We start from the raw sequence: 24909 nt of genomic DNA, 5'->3' as shown, positions 1-24909 counted from the left end.
CCAGTCTAAAAGTAGCTCGTATTATTAAACACAGAAGGCAACACATAGAGTTTGCTGTCACAGTTGGGGTTCTGCAGACTTCCAGGGCTTTTTCCTTATGCCTTGTCATTTTTCTGTTCGTCCAATGGTGGTATTGGCACAGTTTAATGGTCATTTTCTGTTACCTTTTTGTGTAGAGTGCAGAATTTGTGTTTTTTTGTTTTCCCTGCAATCTGGGATCGGGACTGAACTGGAATCTTACTCTGTGTCTGGAGAGAAGCAAATGGGTGGGAAAAATATTCCTGAGAGTGTAGCCGTAAATCCAGCCCTGGAGCCTGCTCCCGGTCACAGTCGAGTGGAGCTGAGGTAATGGGTTCTGAGGCTCCGCCCGCTCTACCCTCGGGGTTCTTCTCCGGGAAATCAATACCTTCACCCACTATAATAATTTAACTCCCGGTATGAAATCCCTGTTAAGTTATTTACCAAAAATTTCAATGCGTGTTTGAAACTGAAACCCAAGAAGGTTGTTTATTTGGGTCCCCTCAAGCATAACCCCCCCCCCCCATGTACCCCGTAAGACTTATGTAAGGCTACTGTGTCCAAGAGGCGTCCTCTCCATGGAGTCCTGTAAATTATGCACACTGCTGCACAGTGGGGATTGAGTTGAACCATAGTTCTTCCAGGGCACCTACCCCATTTCCAAGGAATTTGCCCTGAATTGACTTGCTAAAGATCCACCTGTAGATGAGATATGTAAGATGTAAAATATCAAGATGTGGTAGGAGAACCTTCTAGAAAGCAATGTAGATATCACATGCTTTGGGAGAGATTTAAAATGTCCAGTCCTCCTGTAACATTTAGTGTTCAGCTTGGGAACGCCATTCCATCCCACCTCATTGCTTGGTGGAGATATCATCGCCCCTGCTGTACAGGAATTCAGCCCCGAGAAATCAGTTTCCCTTAAGATTGTACTGTTTTTGATTAGTTTTATGAAGGTGTATTTGTACTGATAAATTCATGCCCCTTAAAATAATAGATTGCCAAATGTAATTATGATCAATTAATTATTTAATGCCCTAGAAAAGCTCATAGGCCCAGAACAATTAAATTAATCAATTCCTTAAGTTGAATACTAATTTGTACTTTTGTTTGAGGTCCACAAAGGACCCACATTAAGTTAGCTCACATGTTTAACCTTTCGTCTGTACTAGAGCCCTTTGATTTAGTTTTAATTGTATCAATCAACAGTAACTAGGCCTTTTAGCATGTTAGCCATTGTTTTCCAGCGATGATTAATGTGCTGATTGTTATTTGAGTTCATTACAAGCACTGTCATATCCCACTGTAGTTGCCTATTCCTTTGGCTGATTATAGCATGGAGCAGAGTCACTTAACAATGCTAGCTGACCGAATTACAAGCACCTGGATGTAGCTGGTCGCACATAATCTGGTAATACTTTATATTAACTGCACCTGCATAATGCCATTATAATGTATCCGCAGAACATTCGAACCCGCAATCGTGGAAGTGTGACAGCTAGCACTATTGGTTAAAGCATAGTCCTGCCGTCCACTTGTGACAAATAAAGCTTGAAATGGGACTTGTGGTGTGTTCTTACTGTAAATCGGCCAGGTCAGGAACCTTACCACGCTACAGAATGAGCATCTGTGTGGTTCTAGCCTGCCCTGCGGCTCACCTTCCCATGCTGTCCGGATTTGGCCGGTACAGGCTGCCACAATGAAGACGTCAACAGCTCTCCCTGTTGAAAGCAGGAGACTTGGGAGGCTGCAATTTCATTGTCATACCTTTCTATTTCCCCCCCGCCCCCCCACCACCACTCATTATTGTCAATACAACTGAGCCCATATAAAGCTGGAGACTTCGGGGGATTACACCCCCACCGAGATATTGACCTGATATTTCAGAAATCCTGTCAGCTCGCCTTCGCTGGTCGGGGCAAGATTTATTTGTCTGCCGAAGGCACACACATCCATAAGGATGGTCCCGAGATGAAATATGTGTGTTTGTGTCCATTTCGGTTGAGGGGAGTCAGCAGTTGTGGCGAAATACAAAGGGTGTTGATAATAAGGTAATGGAGATCTGATGACCTGTATCTGCCCGCTTTTGAACACTCAGATTCAATCTGTAATGTGGTTACCATCGATTCTTACTTGGCACTTACAGTGTAGGACCGCCAAATCTATCAGGCATCGCAGTTATTCCTCAGATAAATGTAATCACTTTATAATTAGGAAATATACCACATTTGCTCTTTTAATTTTTTTCTGCCATTGAATAGATGTATATTATATGGTGAACAGAAGCTCAAATAGCCTGGAAGTATGTTAAGTATCTCCATATCCTGCAGGATATCTTAGTTGGCCTTCGTCCAGATGGTTGCGCGGTCGACAATGGCTTCCCTGGCAAGGCAGTTCATGAATCCTCCAGACGATGTATGAAATCGTCTGAGAAAGACACTGGACTGTTGACTCAGAGTCCCAAGCATTTCATTAAAGAGTGATATGATGTGGATGGCATGTAGGCTCTCGGAGACCTGGACGTGCAGAGCCGGGGAGTTCCTTCTATTCAATGGGGGGGTCAGTTTGTAAATAAAGCCTCATGTGTTTACATTGTGCTTAATTCATAAAAGAGATGAATTTGTTATTTTGCAAAGCTTTTCAAAGGAGGATCCTCGATGCAGAGGGATTATCAATTATTATTGATTATGTGTTGATAATGATGATTATATTATAATAATGATTCTGGCGTCCGCAGGCTGCAGTAAGTAAAGGCCTTTGTGTGTTTCTGTGCTCCCCCCAGGAACCACGGTCATGACGATGACAGCGTACGATGCAGACGACCCCAGCACGGAAAACGCGGTGCTGCGTTACTTCATTACCAAGCAGTCCCCCGACAAGCCCTCCCCCAACATGTTCTACATCGACCCCGAGAGGGGTGACATCGTCACGGTGATCTCACCCACGCTGCTGGACAGAGAGGTAGGCGTCGCACTCCCTCGATACTGGTGCCAAGAGGCGCGCCGACATTCAGTCCACAGACTCCCAGAATGCTGTGAGGTGAAATAAGTAGCTCTTTTTTTTTGTGGAGTGTGGAAATATGTGCTGGTGCTCCTGGTGTTATCTTCATTAAAGGGGCCAGAGGCAAGGCAGGCCATGTCCCCGTGCCTGCATGCTAATGAGGAAGATGGGGAAGAGTGTGATTGCACTTTGGCAGGGTGGCGGATGCAGAAACATCGATTTGTGATGCTTGCGGGCGGGTTAATATTAGCCATTGTCAGACGTTTAGAGCGTGGTTCGCTGACGTGATGCAAACACCGGCGACCATCAGCAGGGCAGAAAACCATCTGTTGGGTCTTCTGTCATCGTTCTCGGGTGATTGAATTGTCAATAGCAAATTGACAGCAGGATTAGTCGGGTTGTCAGGCCAGATAGTCATATTAATGTTTCTGACATGATTCTGTCATTGGACTCCTTATTCTCCTTGGATATGTCCTGGGTACATTGTGTATTGCGGTTTCAAAAATGTCCAAATATCCAATGACAGTTTTTTTTTTTTTTTTTTTTAATAATTTTTTTTTTTTTTTTGTTTTGGTTGAGGACTGGTGTTGTGTTTCTGCTTATTATTTGTTGATGGGTAGGGGATGCATGCAGAGAGATTTCTGTGATGTTACTAGGCGACCAGTGTTTATTTTACGATTTTACAATTTGATTTTACTACTGATATTCCAGGTATGTTGGCTCACATCCATGCTGAATGAAGGCATGTTGCTAGGTAACGGGACCTTTTATTAGCCGAAGTGGTCAATGAAGACGATGCCGTCTATCTCTGCCACTAATCAGGCCAAAGGCAGGCACAGATCAGGAGGACTAGGACTAAAAACAAACATTAGCAACAAGATAACTTATAAGTCCTGTACAAGGGATTAAAAACCGCCCCCACAAACCCCAAACTTCTTTAATTTATCAGACACACCCTGTGTTAAGCCTCAGCTGAATTTCAGCTCCTGTTCCCCAGGCCAGGCTGGGTCTAAACCCCTGCCTGCAAGCTAAGATTAGTGGCTGTCTAGTTAGAAACAGAGAGAGGTGAGGATATGTTCTGCACCATGGTGCAGACACACATTTCTCCTCTTTATGTGGGATGGTAATTCTGAGAAAATTGGAAAATCAATATAGTCACATTGAAATCAAGTTGATTTTCCCTCTAGGTTTTCTTCTCTCGCCTCCTCGGCATTAAGCTCTGTTTAGATATGCACATTTATTTCCGAAAGATTACCTCTTCCCCGGCTCTCCATCCGCATGGCGCCAATCCCGTCCATCGCAGAAGCATCGCTCGTTTCCCGACAGCTAATACCGTAATGATGAAAGTGATTTTCGTACAGATGTGACGCGTCATCCTGCTAATGCGTTTGGTGCCACGACGTGAACGGTAGTTTCCCCAGGATTCGGATGCACCAATTGCACCAGAGGCATCCCGCTGGGAGCCATTTCCGTCCACAGAGGAAGGGAGCATCATTTCTCCAGGTTGTTGACTTTGGGGTAAAGGGGAGGGGTAGCCTGGATTTATGGGAAGCTTCATACTGTATTGCGTACCTGGGCCTTGGGATCCTTGCTTTCTCTTCTACAGTATCAGATGTAGCTTGTCTGCCATTTTGTACCTGATTTTGCATTTCTTGAGTTTTCTTAAGCAACAAAACCGTCTGTCTTGTTTACCCACACACACAGTCCCACACACAAATTTTGAGCACTTATGGACTGCACTACTAAGGTACAAAGCTCTAGAGACTGTTGGAATCTCAATTCAGTCATATGGCTTCAGCCTTTAGCAGTATTTTTATGCTGTAGTTCATTTATCTGTGTGTCTCTTCTCGTGTGCCTGTGTGTTCATGGTTATGCGCTTAGGTGCATTGATTGTGATGTCACATTTATGGCAACTGTATAAAGGAGGATGGTGGATATAATGTTGGCTGACCACGTAATGCTTTACCTCCAGATGCCTCATCCAATTCCTGTCACATGATGTCAACCATCTGTCTTTCCCTTGACATCCCCTCCCCCACCCCATACATACACACATATAAATACACCACCTCCTCCTCTTACAAACATCACATGCCTGTAACAGGTGCTCCTAGAGCCTCGGATGGTGCTCACAATCTGCTGTGTGTGCTAGTGTGCGTGCAGGTGGAAGTGTGTATGTCTGTATGTGAAGCCTGTGTGTGTGTGTGTCTGCGTGGGTGTGAAGCCTGTGTGTGTGTGTGTATGTCTGTATGTGAAGCCTGTGTGTGTGTGTGTGTGTGTGTGTGTGTGTCTGCGTGGGTGTGAAGCCTGTGTGTGTGTGTGTGTGTGTGTGTGTCTGTGTGGGTGTGAAGCGTGTGTGTGTGTGTGTCTGTGTGGGTGTGAAGCCTGTGTGTGTGTGTGTCTGTATGTGAAGCCTGTGTGTATGTATGTCTGTATGTGAAGCCTGTGTGTGTGTGTGTGTGTGGGTGTGAAGCATGTGTGTGTGTATGTCTGTATGTGAAGCCTGTGTGGGTGTGAAGCCTGTGTGTGTGTGTGTCTGTGTGGGTTTGAAGCCTGTGTGTGTGTGTGTCTGTGTGGGTTTGAAGCCTGTGTGTGTGTGTGTGTGTGGGTTTGAAGCCTGTGTGTGTGTGTGTGTGTGTGTCTGCGTGGGTGTAAAGCCTGTGTGTGTGTGTGTCTGCGTGGGTTTGAAGCGTGTGTGTGTGTGTGTCTGCGTGGGTGTAAAGCCTGTGTGTGTGTGTGTCTGCGTGGGTGTAAAGCCTGTGTGTGTGTGTGTCTGTGTGGGTTTGAAGCCTGTGTGTGTGTGTGTCTGTGTGGGTTTGAAGCCTGTTTGTGTGTGTGTCTGTGTGGGTTTGAAGCCTGTGTGTGTGTGTGTCTGTGTGGGTTTGAAGCCTGTTTGTGTGTGTGTCTGTGTGGGTTTGAAGCGTGTGTTTGTGTGTGTCTGCATGGGTGTGAAGCCTGTGTGTGTGTGTGTGTGTGTGTGTGTGTGTGTGTGTGTGTTTGTGTCTGCGTGGGTGTGAAGCCTGTGTGTGTGTGTGTCTGCGTGGGTGTGAAGCCTGTGTGTGTGTGTGTGTGTGTGTGTGTGTCTGCGTGGTTGTGAAGCCTGTGTGTGTGTGTATGTGTGTGGGTATGAAGCCTGTGTGTGTGTGTGTGTGTGTGTGTGTGTGTGTGTGTGTGTGTGTGTGTGTGTGTGTGTGTGTGTGAGAAGCTCATGTGCGCCTGAGGATTGTCTCCTGCATCTGTACGCACATGAGTCTTGGTGAGGGGACCATGTGGTTTGTGCTTTACCAGCGACACGCTGTGCAAGGACTGTGCTGATTAGTCCCTCTGCAGTCTGAGCTCTCGTTCTGGGCTTGTTAGCAGCTGCTTAGCGGAGGGGGGGCATTTGGGAGGGGAGGGTTAACCATGACACTGTGCTCAGTTCAGCATCTCATGTCTAATTAAGCAAACATCCTTTATTCCAGCATTGCTTAGCCCTCGGGCCCCGAAACACACTGCGGGCCAGACACAACGAGCCTGGCTGCTAACTGCTAACTGCTCACCTCACACAGGGCGACGCTTAGCGGCTCCGCCACCACCGGTTTTCTGTCTGAGGACTTGGTGAGCCGCGCACGTGTCTGTCCCATGGGAAAGCGAGGTCAACAGATCCAGACTAATGAGCCAGGCACTGAAGATCCCAGGACGCATGGGCGTCATTTAGCACGCTCTCCGCGCAGCATTTCAGCGTGGGCCGACTGGAGGCTGCGGCTAGGGCAGGGTGGCCGGTGGCACAAACGCCGCGGCAGCTTCATTACATCGCGAGAAGCACAGACAACAAAAGGAATCGCGAAGAAGGTCCAATCGCAGGGCCTCCGCCCGCATCAGGGTGAACCCGACAAGATACCGGCCCTGCAAGACGGTGCCTGGGCGACAGTACAGAGACAGAAAGACACGTCGGCCAAATGATGAGCGCAGAGCCGCTGATCTTCCTTTGGTTCTCACCTCCGACAGTCTCTGAATAGCTCTGTGTGCTCCCCGCTGTTAATGGAGGTGTTCCTCTCGCGATCATCTCACAGCCTTCGCCTATGGCCACGGTTTAGCGGGGATAAAGCAGAGTGCTGAGTAGCTGACCCCCAGGGCCCACTGTCCTCAATCTTGGGCCCAGCGGACCTGCAATGTTTGTGTTTTTTCGGCTAAACGCTTAATCAGTCCGCTTGGACCGATATTTTCTGCTTCCCACCTGCAGGCTTCCACTTGGCCTTTCCTGACAGAGATATACATACATATACATCTTTGCAATAACAGTACTGATCAAGGCAAAAAATTTCCCCTGGTTTATTTTTGTTGGAGTGTGACTAACGACCTAGTAATATGACAGGAATTAGTTCTCAGATAATTGATTGTTTTATTGTAGAACAATTAATTTACCAAACAACAAATCAGTCACAATGATGAATATTAATTTCTCTAATTTAAAGAAAATCACTGTCTTTGGAGTTGGGAGTTTCTTACTGGGGGGGTGTTTTTTTTTTAAATGCATCACAGCTGGCTCTCTTAAGACACGTGCAGACTGAACTCTCGGCTGCTTCGCACTGTAAGAGCCCCTCCAAATGTTTCATTCGCAGTAGGCTGCAGCTGTTTCTCTTAGAGCAGGTCTTCTACTGTTTAGACCGTGTTTGCAGAATCCTTTTGTTTTGCTGCCTCACTTATAGCACAGCGCCCCCTGGGACTGGAGCTGGAAATGCTTTTGCACATAGTTCTCTCTGCGCGAGGTGGCCTCGGCGGGGCGACACAGACGGACGTCCCGCCCGCCCATCTGCTCCCCCGCTTGTGCCCATTCCGCCGAATCCCTCTCCTCCTAATTCTCTTTGCCAGAGTAGAGTGGCGGCAGCACGCCCTGGCTTCCCGCCGCATGGACCCTAGATCTCTGACAGCCAGCGGTGGAGTGCTAGGAGCACATCTTACACAGCATGGCAGAAGACATTCCTGGGCTGCGTGTTTAGCATCACGGGAGCTGCATTCCAGCCATCTGACATTTTTACCCAATACTGATAATATACATTTTTGTCAGATGTTACTGAAACCGATAACCATTTAACTTTTGAGATACATAAATCTGTAATAAAACCTGTGACATTACTTCTGAAGATCCTGTGAATGTTGCAAACACATCATGTACTGCAGGCAGTGAGATGTAGCAGAAGCAGCATCGACTGGGGTAACTGTAATGAGGTTCTACAGTAAGTGGTGAAGAAACCAGTGAAATCCCTCGTCCTTCCACTATGGAAAATGGCTGATCGTCCAATGCAATCATCTCTATTATTTTTCTAGTTATATTTTTAGCTCTGGTGCTGCCAACTTCAAACATGAACTAAAGTCTACGTATCAGCCAGCAATATTGTCCGGTATTGACGAATCAGACCATTGCCATGATTTTTAATGATCGTTGCCTGATACCAAGATGTCAACCAATCTATTGTGCATCTCTGCTCTGAGAGGTTTTGCTTTCATTGTGATAATTCCTGTTGCCATGAGGTGATCCTTGACTGTTGACCTGTTTCTTATCCGTTGTTTGTTTGCTTGCCTTGCCAAATATCGCTGTGTCATCCATGGCAGAATGTGTTCTGGATTCATCCATCGAGGTTGGGGATGTTCCACTGGTACCCAGTGATAGGAAACCCTAAAAGGCAGTTCTGAGTGTAACCAGAATCTGAAGGAATGGCATATTCAGGGGCGGGGCCACAGGGGCACTGTCCCCAACTGAAAGCTGATTGGCTCCTGGAGTGCCCCATCCCCTGTAACTCACTGATGCAAAATTTTTCATTGGCTATTGATAAGGTTAGCCCCTCTGTATCAAGTAAAACCTTTCTTACGCTCCCCTCCTTAGAAAAATCTTAGAATCGCCCCTCTTCAGAAAAAAGGCCTTGCATAACCGCCTCAGCCCGCCCGCCTCTGTACGCCCGCCTCTGTATGCCCGCCTCAGCCCGGACGCCTCAGCCCGCCCGCCTCTGTACGCCCACCTCTGTATGCCCGCCTCAGCCCGCCCGCCTCAGCCCGCACGCCTCAGCCCACCCGCCTCTGTATGCCCGCCTCAGCCCGCACGCCTCAGCCCGCCCGCCTCTGTATGCCCGCCTCAGCCCGCACGCCTCTGTATGCCCGCCTCAGCCCGCACGCCTCAGCCCGCCCGCCTCTGTACGCCCGCCTCAGCCCGCACGCCTCAGCCCGCCCGCCTCTGTATGCCCGCCTCAGCCCGCACGCCTCAGCCCGCCCGCCTCTGTATGCCCGCCTCAGCCCGCACGCCTCTGTATGCCCGCCTCAGCCCGCACGCCTCAGCCCGCCCGCCTCTGTACGCCCGCCTCAGCCCGCCCGCCTCTGTATGCCCGCCTCAGCCCGCACGCCTCAGCCCGCCCGCCTCTGTATGCCCGCCTCAGCCCGCACGCCTCTGTATGCCCGCCTCAGCCCGCCCGCCTCAGCCCGCACGCCTCAGCCCGCCCGCCTCTGTATGCCCGCCTCAGCCCGCACGCCTCAGCCCGCACGCCTCAGCCCGCCCGCCTCTGTATGCCCGCCTCAGCCCGCACGCCTCAGCCCGCCCGCCTCTGTATGCCCGCCTCAGCCCGCACGCCTCTGTATGCCCGCCTCAGCCCGCCCGCCTCAGCCCGCACGCCTCTGTATGCCCGCCTCAGCCCGCACGCCTCAGCCCGCCCGCCTCTGTATGCCCGCCTCAGCCCGCACGCCTCAGCCCGCCCGCCTCAGCCCGCCCGCCTCTGTATGCCCGCCTCAGCCCGCACGCCTCAGCCCGCCCGCCTCTGTATGCCCGCCTCAGCCCGCACGCCTCTGTATGCCCGCCTCAGCCCGCCCGCCTCAGCCCGCACGCCTCAGCCCGCCCGCCTCTGTATGCCCGCCTCAGCCCGCACGCCTCAGCCCGCACGCCTCAGCCCGCCCGCCTCTGTATGCCCGCCTCAGCCCGCACGCCTCAGCCCGCCCGCCTCTGTATGCCCGCCTCAGCCCGCACGCCTCTGTATGCCCGCCTCAGCCCGCCCGCCTCAGCCCGCACGCCTCAGCCCGCCCGCCTCTGTATGCCCGCCTCAGCCCGCACGCCTCAGCCCGCCCGCCTCTGTATGCCCGCCTCAGCCCGCACGCCTCAGCCCGCCCGCCTCAGCCCGCACGCCTCAGCCCGCCCGCCTCTGTATGCCCGCCTCAGCCCGCACGCCTCAGCCCGCCCGCCTCTGTATGCCCGCCTCAGCCCGCCCGCCTCAGCCCGCACGCCTCAGCCCACCCGCCTCTGTATGCCCGCCTCAGCCCGCACGCCTCAGCCCGCCCGCCTCTGTATGCCCGCCTCAGCCCGCCCGCCTCTGTATGCCCGCCTCAGCCCGGACGCCTCAGCCCTCACGCCTCTGTATGCCCGCCTCAGCCCACCCACCTCTATACGCCCGGCTCAGCCCACCCACCTCTGTACACCCGCCTCAGCCCACACGCCTCTGTACACCCGCTTCAGCCCACCCACCTCTATACGCCCGCCTCAGCCCGCACGCCTCAGCCCACCCACCTCTATACGCCCGGCTCAGCCCACCCACCTCTGTACACCCGCCTCAGCCCACACGCTTTCCACACTGGGGCGTAACAGGTGCCATGTGGCGGCAGGCTGATGGGAGAGCTGTCCGACTGCGCTGTCGCTAGTCTACTCTAATTCTGCTCCTGGCAGCTAGTGCTATTGCCTAAGCAGCTATCTAATTCTCTTCTTGTAATCTCAGGCCTGTCCAGGGATCGATCGTCGAGGAACCCCCAACACCCCCGCCACCCCCCCCCCCCCACACCAGGCTGTCTCACATGACCATCTTAAAAATCAATGCCATCATGAAGGGATCTTTCAGCAGCCACTCGTAGCTTTAGTCCCTCCCCACTAATGGCTGGTAGTAGCCAGCGCGGAACCCTTTCATTTGTTCACCCGTGAATCGATGTGCTTATTAAACGCGGGCATCATTCGGGGCTGGCTTTTCCCTCTTTCGCTGATAATGAAATGAGTGGGGGGTGGGGGGGGGGGTAGGTAACAAGAAACAAAAGGCGAGACCAGGTCACAGGGTCACGGGAAATGTGGAGATAGACTCTCTACTGCCATCCTTTCCGTTTAATTCCAGCCCTCTCAGAATTAATATCTAACTAATCTAATATCTAGGTGACATTTTGCCAGGGGGGGTCCAGAATTTCTAACTGTACCCCTGCCTCGGAAATGCGGTTTAAGGAATCCCATTGGTTGTCGTGTTCTCCCACGCCATTCTGTCCGATGGATATCCCCACACCACCGTCTGCTGTCCAGAGGAACCGCCGAGGGGGCAGTATCACAGGTGATGCACCCTGCATCCACTGGGGGTCCTTCTGCTAAATGCCCCTCCCTTCTCACCCGGTACAGCCCAAGCAGACATCCAATTACTGGCAGGTCGCCGCTGCATCGCTGCTGCATTTGGCGTGGCAATCTGTGGGGCCGGAAGCGCCCCCCTGGCTCACTGGCGCCCCGGCTCACTGGCCCCCTGGCTCACTGGCGCCCCGGCTCACTGGCCCTCTGGCTCACTGGCCCCCTGGCTCACTGGTGTCCCGGCTCACTGGCCCCCTGGCTCACTGGCGCCCCGGCTCACTGACGCCCCAGCTCATTGGCGCCCCGGCTCACTGGCCCCCTGGCTCACTGGCACCCCGGCTCACTGGCGCGCACCCCACATTGTTCTCCGGCACGCTTCCCAGCCAGGCCCCTAATCTGATCCTCCACCATAATTGAATGTCAGTCATCACATAATGATTCTCTTCAGCTTTCAATTAGCATGTCTGTCCTCGGCACTGCGATACTGACTCCTCTGGTGGGTGGTGGTGGGGGGGGGGGGGGGGTTTATATATATTTACTTTTGCAGTTAGGAGAGAGTTATTAGACTAGGTAATCTAAATGCAAATAATCAAGTGAATGTATTGGGGGGAGTTATTTTGCATTTTCTGCTGATTTGATATGCACTTCACTGTGTCAGCTGCCTTTGTTCTGTCATTATTGTCCACAGATTGGGGCTCTTCGACTCTAAAACAGATTTGTGGTGATTTGGAATTTTGGGGGCGTTTGGGGGGGGGGGGATGTCTGGGTTTCCGATGGGAGGATCTTTGCTACCGTACTCTCCAGGGGGAGGCACCGAGTGCTGCCTGGCTTTAATGAAATCGGGGGGTGTACGTATCAGGCTGAGAAAAAAAAAAATAAAATCAAGCCGTCGTTCAGTAGCTCAGAGGCTCATCTCTCATGCAGAACTTCAGAGGGCGGCAGGCGCCGAGTCCCAGCTTAGCCCAGATGATGAAATGTTACAGAAACCGTCCACGATAGGCGCCGCCAATTGATGCGGTCGGATGGAGACGTGGCCGGGGCGCCCTCGGGGGGGTACTGCAGCACGGCCGTTACATGGAGACGGGGGGGGGGTCAGCGTTGGCCTCCGCTTCTGTATCTGGGAAGGCTACACATAGCAAATTCACTTTGTCACCCCTGCTGCTCCTATGACCCAGTATACACTTATCCCTTGTGCTCTTTGCAGAATGGTTTGTATCACCCAGTGTTAGCTTTAGCACATTAGCTTGTCTGGAGACTGCTTTCTGTTTTCCGACGGGTGCGTATAAGGAACAGAACACTTAGCTTGCATGTTAGCATCCCTTGATTTAAATAACTCCACCATCCACCAGGCAGTGTTTAAATAAAACTATGTTTAAACAATTTGTGATGCCTTTTTCTGGACTTGAAGCAAATTATTTTTCTTCAGAGCGTATGTGCTATTAGCATTACATCTGTCATTTCTTTAAATTAGTTGCTTACTCCAATTATGCTGTTAATTTAGCAGTGAGTTAACCATGTTATCTATAGATATTTTGCAGAGCATTATTAATTCCCAAGCTAAATCATACATTTGGACAAGGTGATTGAGGTTAAATCACAGCTAATCAGCATCTGTGAAATAGCCCCATAATTTCAAAATTACAGTCAATGTGTTTCCTTTGCCAGTAGTTGATGATTCACTTATCCTGGCTTGCAGGGGGCTGTTGGTGTGTGTGTGTGTGTGTGTGTGTGTGTGTATATATACTTCATTCCTTTGGTCTTAGTGGTCTATTTGAACTCGGCCTCTGGTCTGTTGATACTGAAAAGTTCTCTTCTATCATAATAATAATATTAACACATTACATTTACGCAGCGTTTTTAAAACCCAAAGACGCCAACAATATTAAAATATCATGCTCATAATTCCCTCCTATGAGAGATTAGGGCCAAAGACAAACATCCCAAAAGAAAAAGTTGGTTCCTGACTCAAACCACAGCCCCCACACACCCAGGGGCTTATGGGCCCCAAACACACCAGTCATACATAGACAGCATCATGTCGCTGGCAGGCTTGTTTTTTCCCCGCACAACACGTGATAGCCGGAGGAGACGTGGCCGGGTGTTTTGTGAAACACCCCCCCAACTGGCATGTAGACTCCGCCTCTCTGTGCTGTGCTCATTAGGACTTTGATTGGACTTTGTGATCAGGGTCGACGCAGAGCGATGAAATTCCCCCAGTTTTGTCCCGTCCTCTCCATTACGGTGCTGTCCACTCGCGTTAGCAAGAAAATGAGATTTGGCTAATTAATTAGATTCCCGAGCGCTAAAGATGGAGATTACGTCCAGTGAAGGTTAGACGTGTCACTGTCGGCCTCCTCAGCCACGGATCCTTCTAGATAAATGGAACCATACGGGAGTGATGGTGAAAAAAGTGCGGATGGTACTCTTTATCTTTTTATTAATTGAGTGGTGCAGGTTGGCATGGTCGCTGAAGGTGCTGCAGGAGGCGGGACAGAGGAGATCGATATCTTCCCCAAAGAGCACTTCAAAGTCAGGAGAAGAAGGATGAGGGAATGGGCGAGAGAGAGAGAGCGTGAATTTTAACACCTCCTCGTTTTGTCAAAGGATATATGCAGTACCATGTGGAAGTCTCAGGGTACCAAGGAAAATTATCATTATATTACGTTTATGTTGCTAAAACCATTGCTAGTACAACCCATTCAGCTAATCAACGCTTCGTGAAATTAATTAATTAATTAAGTTAGGGTTAGGGATAAGATGAGCTGGAACTGAAATTTAATGTATACATGGAGTGTCTTGGGGGGCCCCGAGGAGAGGCTGGGGAGCCACAGCAGTGTTCATCTAGCCATTCAACAAGGTATCCATGACTGTCTGGAGAACGTAACAGATAAATGTCTTTGTGCTTGTTTTCATTGAATTACTGTTTGTTAAATTGGATTATTTTCTGAGCAAATCTTCACTTACTGCCTAGATGAACATGTTTAAACATTGATCCATTTCCTTCCCAGTTTTGTACGTTTGTTTTGGCAAAAATTGATATATAAAAAATTCTTCTGCAGGAAAAAGAAAATAACATTTAAATGACCTTCATGTTGATGTCAAATCATGACGTTACGTCAGGCCGCGCTTCCCGAACACCAAGCGACTCTTCAAGCCATTTCACTGTCGCAGCCTCGGCATAAAATCGCGAGACGCTCCCCGTCATCTCAGTCAGTCATTTTCTTGTCTTGATGTTCTGATCAAATCAGCCATATTTAATATTATCATAAGTCTTTAGTCTTGGTTCATGCAAATAGTGATGTGGACATTGTCGCCCATAAATAGGTGACTCTCCGGCACGACCGGAAGCGGCGAAGCGGGGACTCGGACTCAGGTAGATAGACACTGGAGACTCTTGGATAACAGTAGGGACCGAGTGCAGTATTTCCAGTACAGAAGGTGCAGTATTTTGCACTCAGGTTGCATTGCATTTTCGCAGCACTTTAAAGTTACTGTCGTCTTTTGCACTACTTTGTGTTTTTCTGCGTCTCTGTTCTTCCTTACAAAGGAAGGCTGAATGCATTTGCCTACACAAGAATTATCCATGTTATATTCTGTGTAAAATGAAGGCAAATGTACAACAGTGAAATATGCAAAGGTACAGTGAAATCAAAAGGAATGTGTCTGCAGTCTTGCAAATACTGACCCTGCAAGATCCACGGTCTTTGCAAGATCATAGTCTGTGGCAAAAAAACAACTCTGACTAATGACACGTTGTCTTTAGATGTGAGAGGGTATCAGACTTTCGTCTTTAAAAAGCTTTTCGGAGTCTTTTGAAAGTCTTATAGTCCATGGTTAACATTAGTCATCTCAAAGCTCTCCTAGTCACTACTATATTTTCACTGCCTAGCAATATTCTTTTTGACACAACCATTACTCCACTTCATTGGGCTAATGAATATCCCAATGTGTTATTTAGCTATTTTGATTGATTGATTGATTGATTGATTGATTAACTGATGGTTAAATTTTATTAATGCATGGAATGGTTGGCGTGCCACTGAGAAGAGGTTTGGGAACTGAAACAGTATTCATATTGCCGTCCAAGAAGATATCCGTGACTTTTTGAAGAACAGTTTCCATTCTGTTATTGTTAATTTGCGTAGGATCTAATGTTAAATTCTGTTTTTCTGTGCAAATATACACTTACTACACAGATAAATAGCTTTAAACATTTTCTTTGACTGCCTAAGACGTTTGCACAGTACAGAACATACATATGTGGCCCAAGTACTGGTTCTCTTCTACTTCCACAAAGAAGTTAAAACTGAAAAGTAACTGGCATCTACCACTGAGCGGTCACTCTGCTTTTATGAATGAACATATTATAAATGATAAAACTAAATGATACTGGCCTGAACTAATTTTTTTGGACCACTAACCTAATACTTTGTAGTACACCATTTGATGTAATAACTGCAATCAAATGCTTTCTGTAGCTCCGAATGAGACCTCTACTCTTCTCAACTGGTAATTTCACCAATTCTTTGTGAGCAAACTGCTCCAGTTCTCTTAACTTTGATGGGTTCCATCTCCCAACTGTGAGTTCAGCTCTTTCTGTAGATGTACAATTGGATTCAGATCAGGACTCATAGCAGGCCACTTCAGAACAGTCCATTGTTTTCTTATCAGCCATTCTAGTGTATTCTTAAACGTTTTGGGTCATTATCCTGCTGGAGGACATTTCTGAGTCTCCTCCATGTTTCACAGTAGGGATGATGCTCAGGTCTTTGAAAGCATCATTATAGAGCTGCTGCGACTTACCAGAAAGCTCTAATTTTGTCTAACCTGTCCAGAGGACATTCCCCCACAAGGACTGTGACTTGTCAACCTGCATTTCAGCAAGCTGTGCTTGGGCATTTTTTGAGTAGGTCTTTCAGAAGTTAGGTCTTCCTGGTTCTTATGCTTTGGAGCCCACTTTCATTCAGACGGCAAGGAATAGTGACTTGAAACTATTGTACGTTCATCCTAGAAGTCATGCTGGATCTATTTTGAAGTTTTAGTTTGTGTATCTCTCCACCGTCAGTATCCTTTTGTTCTGTCTGGGATCAACTTTCCCCTTGCGGCCAACTATGGTCACAGGAATATGAAACGATTTGAAGATGGTTTCATAGCCTTTATTTTGACCATGCTTAGTTACCTTCTTCCTTTCTGTAAGCAATAGGGTCGAGGTCCATGTGCAGGATCTACATCTGCTTCTTTTCAATACGCCAGAATGTGATCCGAAGCCCTAATGGCAGGCAGGGTTACCCCGGAAGCGGGTGCGTACTGAATGCAAATCACAAGCCATAAGAGGAAGATGGGAAACACTACTGAAGGGGGTCATACATAAAAGACTTTGTAAGTAAATACTTGGAGAAGGTTTGGCATGGCGAAACATACAATGCAGTCAGAAATAGTAGGTCTATTTAAAGATATAGGAAACCTTATGCAGGTGTGATTAATTATCCAGTTTTCTGGAAGATGTGGGCTGGATTCTGGATCTGGAGTCTGATGGGTTGAAGGACATGGCTCTGTAATGCCCAGACAGCTCACTACCTTTCCTTATATTTCCCATGTTCAGTGCGATGCACAGAATTGACACAGAAGGGCAGACTAAGTATTTTTCTTCATTAAAATAGGCTGAATGGCTGATTATAAGATTTAAGACACCTGTGAAACTAATTAAAGTAAATAGCCTTCTTGAGATATGACTGCAATCCAATTATTTCTTTTAACTTCTGAGGGGTTATACTATTCCTTTTCAATTTACAATAGTATGTTAAGTCATAAATCAAAAGCAAAGCGTCGGATCTATGAAATATGGAATGATGGAAAAAATGGTGGATTACTTTGTTTCAATTTCAACCTTATTCATGGAAGCTTGTGATTCTTTTTTAAAAAGTGGATGGGCACCCATATTTTTGCCCACATTATATATGTCCGCACTATACTTACATAATCCTAATGGAAATGTACTGCATGTAAATACTGTACTTAAAGTTCGTGGACAAATATGTTGTATAATGAGAAGTTGAACTGCACATGGGAACAAAAGTTAATAGTCAAAATGAACTGAGACGGTCGAAGGCTTTTGATGAAACAAGCTTGCAGGACAGGCGGCATGTCAGAGGAAGCAGGCCTGCTCACCCTGCTTCTCTGCTCCTTCAGTAACGGCTGTTCAGTCTGAACCTTAGACGTAGCTCGACTCTCTGCACCGCGACACAAACAAACAAAGACATTCTCTATAAAACAAAAATGTTTTCTTCTCTTCACCACTTTGCATGATGGCTGAGCTGCCGAGATTGAAAAAAAGGTATCAGTCGAGCAGGGAAGGAGATACAGGGAGCGCTTACCTGTCGCGGTGACGTGTTCCGCGGTTGCCTCGGTGACGGCGCAGCGGAAATGCGATCGGGAAAAGCTCCATCGACCCTCTGCCACTGCTCCTGGTTGCTGATTCCAGGGTTGTGGCCATTTCACTGTTGTTCACTATTTACTCATGGTGCGTCTTTCATGTTCTCCCTGCATTACATCTTTGTGATGCATCTCAGTCATTTAAGTCAGCTGCAGCCTGCCTGCCATGTCGCTGCTACTGGACTGGGCCAGGGCACCCTACACCTCACTTCCCACCCACCACACAAAATTGTGTTAATAAAATTCCTGCAGTAAATGTCTTTTTGTCTTTAGATGTGAGAGGGTATCAGACTTTCGTCTTTAAAAAGCCTTTCAGAGTCTTTTGAAAGTCTTATAGTCCATGGTTAACATTAGTCATCTCAAAGCTGTCCTAGTCACTACTATATTTTCACTGACTACCTATATACTTTTTGACACAACCATTACTCCACTTCATTGGGCTAATGAATATCCCAATGTGTTATTTAGCTATTTTGATTGATTGATTGATTGATTGATTAACTGATGGTTAAATTTAATGAATGCATAGAATGGTTGGCGTGCCACTGAGAAGAGGTTTGGGAACTGAAACAGTATTCATATTGCCATCCAAGAAGATATCCGTGACTTTTTGAAGAACAGTTTCCATTCTGTTATTGTTAATTTGCGTAGGATCTAATGTTAAATTCTGTTTTTCTGTGCAAATATACATTTACTACACAGATAAATAGCTTTAAACATTTTCTTTGACTGCCTAAGACGTTTGCACAGTACAGAACATACATATGTGGCCCAAGTACCGGTTCTCTTCTACTTCCACAAAGAAGTTAAAACTGAAAAGTAATCGGCATCTACCACTGAGCGGTCACTCTGCTTTTATGAATGAACATATTATAAATGATAAAACTAAATGATACTAGCCTGAACTAATTTTTTGGGACCACTAACCTAATACTTTGTAGCATACCTTTTGATGTAATAACTGCAATCAAATGCTTTCTGTAGCTCACAATGAGACCTCTACTCTTCTCAACTGGTAATTTCACCAATTCTTTGTGAGCAAACTGCTCCAGTTCTCTTAACTTTCATCTCCCAACTGTGAGTTCAGCTCTTTCTGTAGGTTTTTAAATGGATTCAGATCAGGACTCATAGCAGGCCACTTCAGAACAGTCCATTGTTTTCTTTACAGCCATTCTAGTGTGCTCTTAGACGTTTTGGGGCATTATCCTGAGGTCATTACTGAGTCTCCTCCATGTTTCACAGTAGGGATGATGCTCAGTTCTTTGAAAGCATCATTATAGAGCTGCTGCGACTTACCAGAAAGCTCTAATTTTGTCTAACCTGTCCAGAGGACATTCCCCCACAAGGACTGTGACTTGTCAACCTGCATTTCAGCAAGCTGTGCTTGGGCATTTTTTGAGTAGGTCTTTCAGAAGTTAGGTCTTCCTGGTTCTTCTGCTTTGGAGCCCACTTTCATTCAGACGGCAAGGAATAGTGACTTGAAACTATTATACGTTCATCCTAGATGTATTTTGAAGTTTTAGTTGGTTGTGTCCATTTCACTGTTGTTCGCTGTTTACACATGGCGCGTCTTTCACTTGTTCGTGTAAACACCCCTTGTCACATTTGCAGCCCAGCGGCATCTAGCGAGGCCGCTGCGGAGAACCTGAGTTTCAGACGGGGAACCGTATTAAGCCTGGTACAGAAATTTCAGCCCTTGCAAGCCGTCACACTGTTGGTGAGAGTCAGTGACTGCCCGTTGGCTCGATGTGTGCAGCACGGTCAGATATGATTGGTACCCGTCGGTGCGGTTTTGGCCGATTGACCATGTTGAATAGGGATCTGAGCTCGTTGGTGGATCAGCTCTCTGATTTGGCTGCATGTCACCTGTCACCTCTAGTCCTGCTAGTACGTTTCAGTGCAATTTTCATAATCGATGGGAAGCAACCATGCGTCAGTCTTGGTCGGTGCCGGCATTTTGCCATCGGCTTGGTGTGTCACAGAACAAGGACAGGAAGAGGAAGAGAACCATTGGGAGGCATCTGCCCTGAGTTCAGGCAGGTTCTACCCATTCAGGGCAACTAAAGGAGAGATTTATCAGCCCCATACAGTCACAGAAAGTGTTTTTTTTCTGTCTGAAGAAGTTCATGTCAATATCACTCTCAAATGGAAAACGTGATCCCATCCCCCCTCCCCCTCATTTCTGCATGCAGGTCAGTGGGGATTCACCTTAAAGTGCTGCAGGTCCGAGGAAGCTGTGGCCTGATTTCTCAGTAAGGCAGCAAGGCGACTTGAGTTTTTCTCCATTCGTAAGGGAGGAGTAGATAGGGACTCGCCCGTGGTATCTTACATATTAAATTATGCCATGGGTCACATTTGTGAATGTGTCTGCCCTCTGTTACTGGGACTCTAAGTGTGTCTGTACTGATCCATCTGGGCATCCATCTTCCATAGCTGGAGCCTGTCCCATGGAACACAGGGCACAAGGCAGGGGACACCCTGGATGTGATTAAGATGAGTTTAATGCCAAAACAAATATATAAGAAATAATTTATTTGCCATGAATTAAGTGTATGATATTGAATGAAATGTGTGACCATGCCCCAGTCAGTGAAAGTGTGTTCCCTACCCCCAGACCCCATAGGGTTAACTGGAACTAAGGGGCCAAACCCAACTCCTGACAAACAAGCCCACAGCATAATCCGCTCTCCACCAAACTTTACACTTGGCACAACGCAGTCAAGCAAATACCATTCTTCTGGAATTCGCCAAAGCCAGACTCGTCCATTGGATTGCCAGACAGAGAAGCGTGATTCGTCACTGCATAGAACATGTCTTTACTGCTCTAGAGTCCAGTGGTGGCGTGCTTTACACCACTGCATTCGACGCTTTGCACTGCACTTGGTGATGTGAGGCTTGGATGTAGCTGCTCTGCCATGGAAACCCATTCAAAGATGTTCTCCCTGCATTACATCTTTGTGATGCATCTCAGTCATTTAAGTCAGCTGCAGCCTGCCTGCCATGTCGCTGCTACTGGACTGGGCCAGGACACCCTACACCTCACTTCCCACCCACCACACAAAATTGTGTTACTAAAATTCCAGCAGTAAGTGTCTTTTTGTCTTTAGATGTGAGAGGGTATCAGACTTTCGTCTTTAAAAAGCCTTTCAGAGTCTTTTGAAAGTCTTATAGTCCATGGTTAACATTAGTCATCTTAAAGCTCTCCTAGTCTCTACTATATTTTCACTGACTACCTATATACTTTTTGACACAACCATTACTCCACTTCATTGGGCTAATGAATATCCCAATGTGTTATTTAGTTATTTTGATTAATTTATTGATTGATTGATTGATTGATTGATTAACTGATGGTTACATTTTAGGAATGCATGGAATGGTTGGCGTGCCACTGAGGAGAGGTTTGGGAACTGAAACAGCTTTAAACATTTTCTTTGACTGCCTAAGATGTTTGCACAGTACAGAACATACATATGTGGCCCAAGTACTGGTTCTCTTCTACTTCCACAAAGAAGTTAAAGTCTGAAAAGTAATCGGCATCTACCACTGAGCGGTCACTCTGCTTTTATGAATGAACATATTATATATAATAAAACTAAATGATACTGGCCTGAACTAATTTTTTGGGACCACTAACCTAATATTTCCTAGCACACCTTTTGATGTAATAACTGCAATCAAATGCTTTCTGTAGCTCCGAATGAGACCTCTACTTTTCTCAACTCGTAATTTCACCAATTCTTTGTGAGCAAACAGCTCCAGTTCTCTTAACTTTGATGGGGTCCATCTCCCAACTGTGAGTTCGGCTCATTCTGTAGGTTTTTAAATGGATTCAGATCAGGACTCATAGCAGGCCACTTCAGAACAGTCCATTGTTTTCTTTACAGTCATTCTAGTGTATTCTTAAACGTTTTGGGTCATTATCCTGAGGTCATTACTGAGTCTCCTCCATGTTTCACAGTAGGGATGATGCTCAGGTCTTTGAAAGCATCATTATATAGCTGCTGTGACTTACCAGAAAGCTCTAATTTTGTCTAACCTGTCCAGAGGACATTCCCCCACAAGGACTGTGACTTGTCAACCTGCATTTCAGCAAGCTGTGCTTGGGCATTTTTTGAGTGGGTCTTTCAGAAGTTAGGTCTTCCTGGTTCTTCTGCTTTGGAGCCCACTTTCATTCAGACGGCAAGCAATAGTGACTTGAAACTATTATACGTTCATCCTAGATGTATTTTGAAGTTTTAGTTGGTTGTGTCCATTTCACTGTTGTTCGCTGTTTACACATGGCGCGTCTTTCACTTGTTCGTGTAAACACCCCTTGTCACATTTGCAGCCCAGCGGCATCTAGCGAGGCCGCTGCGGAGAACCTGAGTTTCAGACGGGGAACCGTATTAAGCCTGGTACAGAAATTTCAGCCCTTGCAAGCCGTCACACTGTTGGTGAGAGTCAGTGACTGCCCGTTGGCTCGATGTGTACAGCACGGTCAGATATGATTGGTACCCGTCGGTGCGGTTTTGGCCGATTGACCATGTTGAATAGGGATCTGAGCTCGTTGGTGGATCAGCTCTCTGATTTGGCTGCATGTCAACTGTCACCTCTAGTCCTGCTAGTACGTTCCAGTGCAATTTTCATAATCGATGGAAGCAACCATGCGTCAGTCTTGGTCGGTGCTGGCATTTTGCCATCGGCTTGGTGTGTCACAGAACAAGGACAGGAAGAGGAAGAGAACCATTGGGAGGCATCTGCCCTGAGTTCAGGCAGGTTCTACCCATTCAGGGCAACTAAAGGAGAGATTTATCAGCCCCATACAGTCACAGAAAGTGGTTTTTTTTTCTGTCTGAAGAAGTTCATGTCAATATCACTCTCAAATGGAAAACGTGATCCCATCCCCCCTCCCCCTCATTTCTGCATGCAGGTCAGTGGGGATTCACCTTAAAGTGCTGCAGGTCCGAGGAAGCTGTGGCCTGATTTCTCAGTAAGGCAGCAAGGCGACTTGAGTTTTTCTCCATTCGTAAGGGAGGAGTAGATAGGGACTCACCCGTGGTATCTTACATATTAAATTATGCCATGGGTCACATTTGTGAATGTGTCTGCCCTCTGTTACTGGGACTCTAAGTGTGTCTGTACTGATCCATCTGGCCATCCATCTTCCATAGCTGGAGCCTGTCCCATGGAACACAGGGCACAAGGCAGGGGACACCCTGGATGTGATTAAGATGAGTTTAATGCCAAAACAAATATATAAGAAATAATTTATTTGCCATGAATTAAGTGTATGATATTGAATGAAATGTGTGACCATGCCCCAGTCAGTGAAAGTGTGTTCCCTACCCCCAGACCCCATAGGGTTAACTGGAACTAAGGGGCCAAACCCAACTCCTGACAAACAAGCCCACAGCATAATCCGCTCTCCACCAAACTTTACACTTGGCACAACGCAGTCAAGCAAATACCATTCTTCTGGAATTCGCCAAAGCCAGACTCGTCCATTGGATTGCCAGACAGAGAAGCGTGATTCGTCACTGCATAGAACATGTCTTTACTGCTCTAGAGTCCAGTGGTGGCGTGCTTTACACCACTGCATTCGACGCTTTGCACTGCACTTGGTGATGTGAGGCTTGGATGTAGCTGCTCTGCCATGGAAACCCATTCAAAGATGTTCTCCCTGCATTACATCTTTGTGATGCATCTCAGTCATTTAAGTCAGCTGCAGCCTGCCTGCCATGTCGCTGCTACTGGACTGGGCCAGGACACCCTACACCTCACTTCCCACCCACCACACAAAATTGTGTTACTAAAATTCCAGCAGTAAGTGTCTTTTTGTCTTTAGATGTGAGAGGGTATCAGACTTTCGTCTTTAAAAAGCCTTTCAGAGTCTTTTGAAAGTCTTATAGTCCATGGTTAACATTAGTCATCTTAAAGCTCTCCTAGTCTCTACTATATTTTCACTGACTACCTATATACTTTTTGACACAACCATTACTCCACTTCATTGGGCTAATGAATATCCCAATGTGTTATTTAGTTATTTTGATTAATTTATTGATTGATTGATTGATTGATTGATTAACTGATGGTTAAATTTTAGGAATGCATGGAATGGTTGGCGTGCCACTGAGGAGAGGTTTGGGAACTGAAACAGCTTTAAACATTTTCTTTGACTGCCTAAGATGTTTGCACAGTACAGAACATACATATGTGGCCCAAGTACTGGTTCTCTTCTACTTCCACAAAGAAGTTAAAGTCTGAAAAGTAATCGGCATCTACCACTGAGCGGTCACTCTGCTTTTATGAATGAACATATTATATATAATAAAACTAAATGATACTGGCCTGAACTAATTTTTTGGGACCACTAACCTAATATTTCCTAGCACACCTTTTGATGTAATAACTGCAATCAAATGCTTTCTGTAGCTCCGAATGAGACCTCTACTTTTCTCAACTCGTAATTTCACCAATTCTTTGTGTGCAAACAGCTCCAGTTCTCTTAACTTTGATGGGGTCCATCTCCCAACTGTGAGTTCGGCTCATTCTGTAGGTTTTTAAATGGATTCAGATCAGGACTCATAGCAGGCCACTTCAGAACAGTCCATTGTTTTCTTTACAGTCATTCTAGTGTATTCTTAAACGTTTTGGGTCATTATCCTGAGGTCATTACTGAGTCTCCTCCATGTTTCACAGTAGGGATGATGCTCAGGTCTTTGAAAGCATCATTATATAGCTGCTGTGACTTACCAGAAAGCTCTAATTTTGTCTAACCTGTCCAGAGGACATTCCCCCACAAGGACTGTGACTTGTCAACCTGCATTTCAGCAAGCTGTGCTTGGGCATTTTTTGAGTGGGTCTTTCAGAAGTTAGGTCTTCCTGGTTCTTCTGCTTTGGAGCCCACTTTCATTCAGACGGCAAGCAATAGTGACTTGAAACTATTATACGTTCATCCTAGATGTATTTTGAAGTTTTAGTTGGTTGTGTCCATTTCATTTTTGTTCACTGTTTACACATGGCGCGTCTTTCACTTGTTCGTGTAAACACCCCTTGTCACATTTGCAGCCCAGCGGCATCTAGCGAGGCCGCTGCGGAGAACCTGAGTTTCAGACGGGGAACCGTATTAAGCCTGGTACAGAAATTTCAGC

At 47.1% G+C, this 24909-nt stretch overlaps 1 protein-coding gene across 1 annotated transcript in view; it reads left to right on the top strand.

Annotated features, from left to right (window-relative positions):
• The window catches only part of cdh13 (cadherin 13, H-cadherin (heart)), a 329423-nt gene that overhangs the window by 209651 nt on the left and 94863 nt on the right, over window positions 1–24909 (top strand). The window contains exon 8 of the mRNA XM_048972133.1: window positions 2801–2979. Within this exon, the coding sequence (XP_048828090.1) occupies window positions 2801–2979 (179 nt within the window). The remainder of the gene's footprint in view (window positions 1–2800; window positions 2980–24909) is intronic.

This window comes from Brienomyrus brachyistius, chromosome 13, assembly GCF_023856365.1.
Source record: "Brienomyrus brachyistius isolate T26 chromosome 13, BBRACH_0.4, whole genome shotgun sequence".
Lineage (NCBI taxonomy): Eukaryota > Metazoa > Chordata > Actinopteri > Osteoglossiformes > Mormyridae > Brienomyrus > Brienomyrus brachyistius.
Note: the sequence above shows the minus strand (reverse complement) of the source record. Positions and strands in the feature narration are given on the sequence as shown.